General features: G+C 39.6%; 1 protein-coding gene across 3 annotated transcripts; it reads right to left on the bottom strand.

The window, feature by feature from the left end:
* Positions 1 to 619: 619 nt before the first annotated feature.
* Positions 620 to 6229, bottom strand: LOC136234073 (putative disease resistance RPP13-like protein 1). 3 transcript variants are annotated; one of them, XM_066023837.1, is made up of 3 exons: positions 6175 to 6229; positions 1483 to 5511; positions 620 to 1004 (listed from the first exon to the last, which is right to left on the bottom strand). In XM_066023837.1, exon 2 carries the CDS (start codon positions 5434 to 5436, stop codon positions 1522 to 1524), a length of 3915 nt encoding a protein of 1304 aa, XP_065879909.1. In that variant the 5' UTR covers positions 5437 to 5511; positions 6175 to 6229; the 3' UTR covers positions 620 to 1004; positions 1483 to 1521. The 3 variants fall into 3 exon arrangements, with proteins under 3 accessions (XP_065879909.1, XP_065879908.1, XP_065879907.1); XM_066023836.1 differs by having other exon boundaries at positions 5642 to 6208; XM_066023835.1 differs by having other exon boundaries at positions 1483 to 6208.
* Between the last annotated feature and the right edge of the window lie 2520 nt (positions 6230 to 8749).

Raw genomic sequence — 8749 nt, 5'->3', positions numbered from 1 at the left:
ATAGTGTGATTCAGGAAGTCAGAAGGTTACTTAACAACCACCCAAGGTTTTCGGTGGTTTTCGTTTCAAGGTTAGCGAACGAAGCAGCTAATGCTCTTGCAAGGCTTGCTCAGTCCTATGCTAATTCTTTTATTCATTATTCTTTACCTGTAAACATTCAAGGCATTCTAATTTGGGATGCCATTTCCAGTGATTAATAATACATTTGTTTTGGTTCAAAAAAAAAAGATAGTTAGGGAATAATATTAGAAAAAGTATATTATTATTTCCATTTTGGTTAATTAGCATTTAGTCATTAAACAAGTTCAATTGTCTAAAGTGATATTTAGGAAATAATATTAGAAAAAGTATATCATTATTTTCATTCTATTTAATTAGCATTTAGTCATTAAACAAGTTCAACCGTCTAAAATGAACAGGTGCTGTTTATAGAACTGTAACCCACTTTTATAAATAGAACTGGCTGAAAGTAATTAGACGGTAATTGGGCTCTCCTTAATTAGCTCTCTTAATTAGCTCCTAGAAAGTAGCAATTCAGTTCAAATCTGTTAACAGTCATTTTGTATACATAGGTTAAACCTTTCAATGAGATGACAGATTTCTTCTCTTTAAAAACTGTATCCAGATTTTCTCTCTAAATTTGTGACATAATATCAAAATCCAGTAAGACTGCTTTATAAGTGTGCAAGTGGAGCATGACATAAATGCGTGAATTCTAGAGCAATGAAAGTAAAAGGATGGAGTTCAAAATATTTAGTCTTCAACAAGGAATTAAACAACTTTGGTGGATGTTAGAGAGGCTTCTGATTCAAACTCTGATTGGCATTAAAAGATAATGGCTGTTCGATAGCGAATTCTCCAAAACTGACAACGGACAAAATGTTCACAAAACCATAGAATGGCACTAACTGTGTTGCAATGACCACATTAGTTGTTGAAACTGAACGTGCAGTCACTACGAAGTACCTTATTCATCTTCTTGAATTTTCTCTTGCCCAAAAATCCTGCAGTTAAGCTATGAGTGTGAGAACCAATGCTATTTGTGGTACAACAAACTACAGACCTCAACATACCAAATTCTGTATGACACCACGTTTCAAGTTTTAATGAATTTTTTTTTTTTTCAGAGAACTACTATAAGCAGCAGAAATGAAAAGAACAATGGACTTATAGATAACTTAAGTAAGAATCTTAGGCAAGTTTAAGAAAGCAATTGCAAAATGAGCAGAAAATTATTTGCACTACAAACTGCCTCCTGTATTCTTTGTGAAGATTGAAATGCTTCACAAGAATATGAAAAACTAAAATGCCTATGTTTCACAATTATGAGTACTAGCTAGTGCGACTTAAATGATGAACCTAAAGAAGGAAAGCTTGTTCAGAATGAACTATAAGAACATTGCATGAAAATTCAAAGCAGACAGCCGGGAAAAAAACCCCAAAAAAGAAAGAAACTGATATTGAAATTGCAATGAACCATACCTTATCTTGTGCTATAGGATGAATCCCAAAGAACTTCAACTAGTCATTTATCTCATTGATGGAAACACCGTTGATTTCTATGGAGGGAATGTGAGAAATCTTGGGCCAATCTTCCCCCTCGCCTCGTTGACACCTTTCTCTAAGTGTAGAACAACCAGAGATAATTAGAGAGGTAAGAGACGATGGCAATCCCTCAGGCGGCAAGGACTGGAGTTTACTACATTTCTTGATCTTCAGCTTTCTGAGAGAGGACAGATGCTGAATCCCCCTATAGTTCAGAGAGCTTAGATTTTTAAACTCCTTAATTTTAAGAGAGGTAAGAGTACAAGGCAGCAGCATTTCTTCAGGAAAGGATTCCACATTTTCATCCTTGCCAATTGTTAAATTTGAAAGAGAGGGGAGTCTTTCCAAACCCCATTGTAAGCGACAGGCAATAAGCTTCCTGCAACGTTGGACCACAAGTGATTCTAAGTTAGATGGCAGACCCCCAGCTGGAAATGATCCGAGTTCTTGGCAATTGAAGATCACCAATTTTACAAGGGAAGGAAGGAGCTGTGGCAGCTCAGTCAAACTAGGACAGTTTTTTATGGTCAATTCTCTGAGGGAGATGAGACATTGAAGTCCATTGTAGTTCAAAGATTTAAGATTCTTGTAACTTGAGATGGTGAGAGAGGTAAGACTCGAGGGCAGAAGCTTCTCTTCTGGGAAGGATTCCATGTCCATGATGGTGCCAATAAGAAACTCTGACAGTGAGGAAAGCTTTTGCAAGTCCCATTGGTTGCAGTTGGAAATCAGTTTGTTGCAAAAATGAATCCAAAGTACTTGTAATTTCAATGGCAGGCCCCCAACTGGAAATGACACCAGCTCTTCACAATGAAATAATCTTAAATCCACCAAAGAAGGAAGAAGAAGGTGCATACTTTCTGGCAGAGACTTCAGATTAAAGCAGTCCCGAAACTGAAGCCTTGTCAAATTTGCTGCATCTAATCCTCCTCTAGGAAGATATACTAAAGAGGGGCAGTCAATGATTTCTAACGAACTCAAATATAAGAATTCCCCCCCAAGTCCTGATTCTGATAGTGATTCCATATTTGGACATCCCTTGATACTGAGAGTCTTTAGCTTTGGAAAAAGCTCTAATGGGAAGCACTTGAATGAATGGCAGTTTCTGATTATAATTTCATCAAAAGTAACAGAAGGACCAGCAATTTCGGTCAGCAGAGAAGCAAGAGAGTGGACTGAATCAGGAGGAAGGATTTTGAACTTCTCCACTTTGAGACGCTGCAAACCAGAAGTCACTTTTCCGAACCACAAATGACGAGACTCATCGACTAACTTAATTGAAACAATTATTGGAGCCCTTGGAAGTGAAGTTTGAAGTTTCTGGCATCCCTCAATCTCCAGTGTTGTTAAAGAAGGAAGATAACTGGGTACGGTATGAGTGAAGTTGGGACATTTTTTGATCGAGAGCTTTTGAAGGCAAGGGAAAGCTTCATCATCACCACAAGGAATCCACTCCTGCCACTGTGGCATCCTCTCAAACCTTAAAATTTCAAGGGATGCAAATGGCTTTTTGGCGTTCTTGCAATTGCCATAGAACTCAGAACCAACCACTACAACAGCATCAAATTCTCTGATCATTAGCACTTTTAGAGACACCAACTGCCCAAGTGGCGGTAATACAGAGCAATATTTACAACCACTAAGTTTTAATGATACAATATTCAAGAAAGTAGAATCTCCTAACCAATCAGGAAACCTTGTACCCCCATAACCAACAATTAGAAGACTCCCTATGTTGCTGTGCGGCTTTAATTGCTCGAGAACATCTCTGTCATGCATCGAATTATTAGTGTCACCATCCCATCTAAACTGCAGCTCTTCAAGGTGTTTTTTACCCTTCAAGTTGGCTTGCAAAGCATCTCTAGCATCCACCAAATTCTGTAGATTCCAAAATCGAAGCTTTCCCCTCAAATGTTGAAGCTCCCCCAACTCTGTAATGCCAGAACCAGTTTGGCTCCCCAGAACAAAATCAGTTAACTTCCATAGCTTTGTTAGATTCCCCAAGCGAAGTGGCATGTCTTTCAAGCGTGTGTTTGTAATATCAAGATAACACAAGTTGATTAACTTCACAATGTCAGCTGGCAATTCAACTAGGTACTTGCACCTTTTCAAAATTAAAGTTTGCAAGTTGTACAAACTAGTTATAGATTCAGGTAGCCTTCTAATTGGTGTGTCAGTAAAACTTAAATATCGTAAATGCTTAAGTTCACCAATTGAATCTGGTATTGCAACTATATTACCATAATGTGACAGGGATAGAACTCGTAGACGTCTAAGCACTGGCAACAAATCATGTACTACTTTACTGTCGATTTCTTCGATGCCTGCATGAACCCAATAGCGTAACAAACTTACAGGTATGAATGCACGTAACAACTTAGCATTATAGACCGCCTCAAATCTTTCCAGGGCATCATAACTAGTCCTTAAGTATGATAAATGACGAGTTCTGTTGGTGATCTTGCACTTCTTATCATCCTCTAATCTATGACAAAATTCGCCAAACACAAACTTTGCCATGTCATTTATGAGATCATGCATGACAAAATACTGATAAATACGATTTGATTTCTGAAAGAAAGACCTTGACACTAGATCATCAAAGTACTCCTCACCAACTTCCATCAAATCCTTATTTCCTTTTGGTTGGCCTAAAAAACCCTCTGCCATCCACAAACAAATTAATTTCTCCTTTCGAATGTGATAATCCTTGGGAAATATTGCACAATAAGCAAAACAACGCTTCAGATGAGATGGGAGACAATGGTAGCTCAATCTTAGAGCTGGAAGAATGTTATCATTTGATAAATCCCATATACTACTCTCCAACACCTTTTCCCATTCCTTGGCATTTCCTCTGGATCGCAAGAGACCCCCTAGTGCTTTTGCAGCCAAAGGTAGACCTTTGCATTTTCTCACTATCTTTTTACCAATTTCTTCCATGTTTGAACGTGAGCCAGAATTTCCATTGTTGAAAGCACGTTCTGCAAACAAAAACCAACAGTCCTCATCGGTTAATTCCTTTAAATGGTGAGTTGGAACTGTCCTGGTAACCAATGCCACACTTTGGTTACGAGTGGTTATGACTATCTTACTTCCTCGAGCAGCAGCTCTCAAAGGTCTCTGTAACATGTCCCAATCATCATACTTATCATTCCACACATCATCTAAAACAAGTAATAACTTTTTCCCCTTCAATCTTACTTTTAGCTCAACTTGAAGCTTATTCAAAGTGTTGGCTTCAGAAGTTTTTGAAGTTATCTCTTCAAAAATATCTTTTGTTATATTGAAAACATTGAAATCTTCTGAAACACAAACCCATGCTGTAAGATCAAACCAATCTTGCACTCTACTATCATTATAAATATGCTGAGCAAGGGTAGTTTTACCAATGCCACTCATACCCACAATTGGAATCACACATAAAGCAGCATTGCCATTTGCATTTTCAGATAATAGCAACTCAATCAAGGTCCCTTTATCACCATCCCTACCATAAAAACCATATTCATCCGCTACAGAAGTTGTTTGTATCTTCTGTATTGATGGTTTTTCTCCTAGACCTTCTTTCAAATTCAGACCAAGAGCATCCCTTTGGTTTACAAGATACTCAAGTCTATCAAGAATGTTCTCTATATTAACCTCCATGTCCTTGCTAAATCGATCACGAAAAGAGAAAAAGTTCCGCACCTGATATGTGACAGTTTGAGTTGAAGCTTCCAACTTTGATCGATGAGCTTCATAAACAATCTCATCCAACAGGTCATCCGCCTCGTAAAGAGCATCTTTGAGTTCATCAAGCCACGCATTCACACTCAACTTAGTAATCTGCTTCTCCTCAGCATCATCAAGCAGGCCATTCACAGATATCATTATAGTCTTGAGCTTCATAAGGAGTCCATCATTGAGCTTTTGACTACTGAAGAAGTCCAAAACCTCGCGAGAAGCCACTCTATCGAACAAAACCTGAAGAAAAGCAGAAAGAACTGAGCCTCCTACGAAAGTCGCAGCCATAATTCTCCCTTCTGCAAACTAATTGACAGAAAATGAATGGTTAAACAATCAAAGACAAGGAAATAGCGGAGAAAGAGGATACAGATAGTGTCACACAAGTGTGCTGCGTGCTTTAGTCCGAAAATCAGCCGGCCGCAATATTTGATTATTAAAAAAAAGAAATAGTTCGCTTCATGCCAAATTTTTTCCATTGATCCACCCTCGTTGACATCAATACTCATAGTTCACAGCTATAGGTACAAGTCAACAGAGGTAGATAAAGTATTGGCCTTTTTTGGGCGGGATGAAAAATGGTGTTTGACTTTGAGCATACAGCAAATCAACCAGGTGTTGGAGACTTGGATTTGGATGCTAAACCTATACGGTCCACGAAACTAATCAATGGCTACCAAATGAGTTTAGATAGCTTCGTGATATTCATATAGGATGGAAGAGTTACCAAAGAGAACTTTGGTGATGGGTAAGTAAGCCACTGCTCGGAGCAGTGGCATTTCCCGATAGCGAGATAATTTCGAGTTCCAGTGGTTTTCTACCATTGGGTAAATTGATCGAACACATGGGCTGTATAATACAATTCTAGCATGCCCAATTTCAGATTAGGAGGAGTGGATTCACCGTTTCAGTAAAGACGTGGTCTTCATGGTTTCAATTTTCCAATGGAGCATCCGCCTTTTTAGAGCGGAGTGGAATTTGTAGACTAGGATAGTCGGGCGATTCTTAGTTATCTAAGGGGTATTGCTATATACCGTAATATTTTTTCCAACCACCGTACTATTTTGACAATTATGCCCTCCTTATAATTTAAACTCAAAAATCAAAATTTTTTTTTCCTCTCTTTCTCTCCCAAGCCTAAAAACACTAATTGGACAAAAATGGACCCGAGCATTCCCGAAGACCATGATTTCGTACACGAGGTAATCCTACGATATAAATTTAAATTAAAATTTCGTTTATTAAATTTTAATTTTTTTTTAATTGGATTTAGCCTAAACGGGCGCCGGATGCTGCTCGTCCGCACGGCCGAACGGACGAACTGCCCGTTCGGCCGTGCGGACGAGCGGCATGCGCCGCTCGTTCGGCCTACGAAACGAGTGGCATGCGCCGCTCGTTCCACCAGCCGAACGAGCAGAGCGCGCTGCCCGTTCGGCCTGCGGAACGAGCGGCGCATGCCGCTCGTTCCGCCGTCGGACGAGCGGCGTGACCTGCCCGTTCCGACCTATGGTGGAATGGGCAGGCTGCCCCTTTAGGCATAATTTGCCCAATTTTTTGCATTTTAACGGGGCAACCTGTCCGTTTAGCCTATACGAGGCCCGAACAAGCTCGTAATTGTAATTTTTAACCCGACTAAGCCCTAAATTTATATTTTTAAATTTTTGCATGTATTGTTAATACCTATTATGCAACCGAATGCCATTTTTTAATATTTTTGTGCGTATTGTTAATACATATTATGCATTTTTTTTATATTCAGGAACCGTTAGAAGATTGGCAACCGGACGGCATTGATTACAGTTCTCGTTTTATAACGGACACCGTTTTCCCTTCGTGTGAAGATGCTGTTACTTGGGCAAAACAGGTAGCTATTCGAATTGGGTTTGAGATTACAATATCTTCGCATAAAAATGGTGGAAAGCAAAAGCAATTGAGATGTTCACGGGGTGAACGCTACAGAGGGAAAACAGATGACGTAGGGTTAATACGAAAAACGAAAACTAAAGCGTGCAGGTGTAAATTTGAGATTAAAGCCTATCAACGGTCAGACCTTACTGGTTGGGGGATAAAGGCTAAGGCTGGATTAACTGGTCAGCACAATCATTCGTTACGTGTGTATCCAGAGGGAAGTCGGTAGATGAGCGGACTCAGTATCGCATCTAAATTAATCGTTCGTGATATGAGTTCGGCTCAAGCAAAGCCTTGTGCTATTTTAGCAGCCGTTAAAGAAAAGCATCCTGAAGACCACCCAACAATTAAACATGTTTACAACTATAGAGATAAGATGAGGAAGGATGGGTTTGAAGGTAGAGACTTGGCTAGTCAGTTCTATCATATCGCTCTCGAGAACAAGTATGCTCATTATACGCAAACTGAGGGTGATTCCAGCGTCATTACACATGTGTTTATGGCACATCCAGAATCAGTAGATTTATTCAGGACTTATCACTGGTACATCGGCATTGATTCCACATACAAAACCAACAAGTACAAAATGCCATTTGTTGAAATTATTGGGATGACGCCTTGCAATAACAATTTCAAGATCGCATATGCCATCATTAAAGATGAGACTGAAGGAAGTTACCGTTGGGTCCTGCAGCGGCTGAGGGTTTTGATTGGGTTTGATCTCAACCCGACTGTTATCGTCAGTGATAGGGAGTTGGGGTTGTTGAAACCGATTCTGGAGGTTTTCCCACATACAGCACATTTGCTATGCACCTGGCATATAAACAAGGATGTAGAAGATCGGGCGTACAGAATTATGGGAGACAAATCAATTGCCGGTAAATTCAAGAATGGAAAATGGAGAACATTAATTGAATCTTTATCCATTGCGGAGTATGAGGAAAATCTGGGCAAGATGCAGGATTCGATGAGCAGGTACCAAACTCTTATCTCGTACGTTGAGGAGACGTGGTTGGTGCATAAGGAGAAGTTTTTTGTTGCATGGACGAAAAATTTCTTACATTTTGGCAACACAACCACTTGTCGTGTGGAGAGCGAACATGCGAGTCTAAAGCAATGGCTCAATACATCCACAGGATCACTGGATACGGTATGGCAAAAGGTTCATAAGCAGATAGAAGCCCAGGCAACTCATATCAGGTATTTTTAATAGGTTCTATTGGAACATGTTTGTATTCTTATCATGTATTTGTAAATCTCAGTTAACTGATAGTATGTTTATGTTCTTATTAGGTACATGCTTGAGCAGTCCAGGCTTCGTAAAGGAGTCTCTTACTCCGGATTCCCTTTTAACTACCTGGTATGCAAAGTCTCACACTACTGCATGCAACTGATCAATGTTGAGTTAGCTCGCATGAGAAGTTTGAGCCATGAAGTGAATGCGCGTTGTGGATGTGTATTGAGAACCTCTCATCAGATACCATGTGCATGCGAGATCAAACAAGCTTATGAGTCTGGCGATATGATCAGTGTTGAGAGTGTTCATATGTTCTGGAGAACACTTTTGATT

The sequence above is a fragment of the Euphorbia lathyris genome, chromosome 6 (assembly GCF_963576675.1).
Source record: "Euphorbia lathyris chromosome 6, ddEupLath1.1, whole genome shotgun sequence".
Classification (NCBI taxonomy): domain Eukaryota; kingdom Viridiplantae; phylum Streptophyta; class Magnoliopsida; order Malpighiales; family Euphorbiaceae; genus Euphorbia; species Euphorbia lathyris.
The sequence above is the reverse complement of the archived record's forward strand: the minus strand, read 5'-3'. Positions and strand labels throughout refer to the sequence as shown.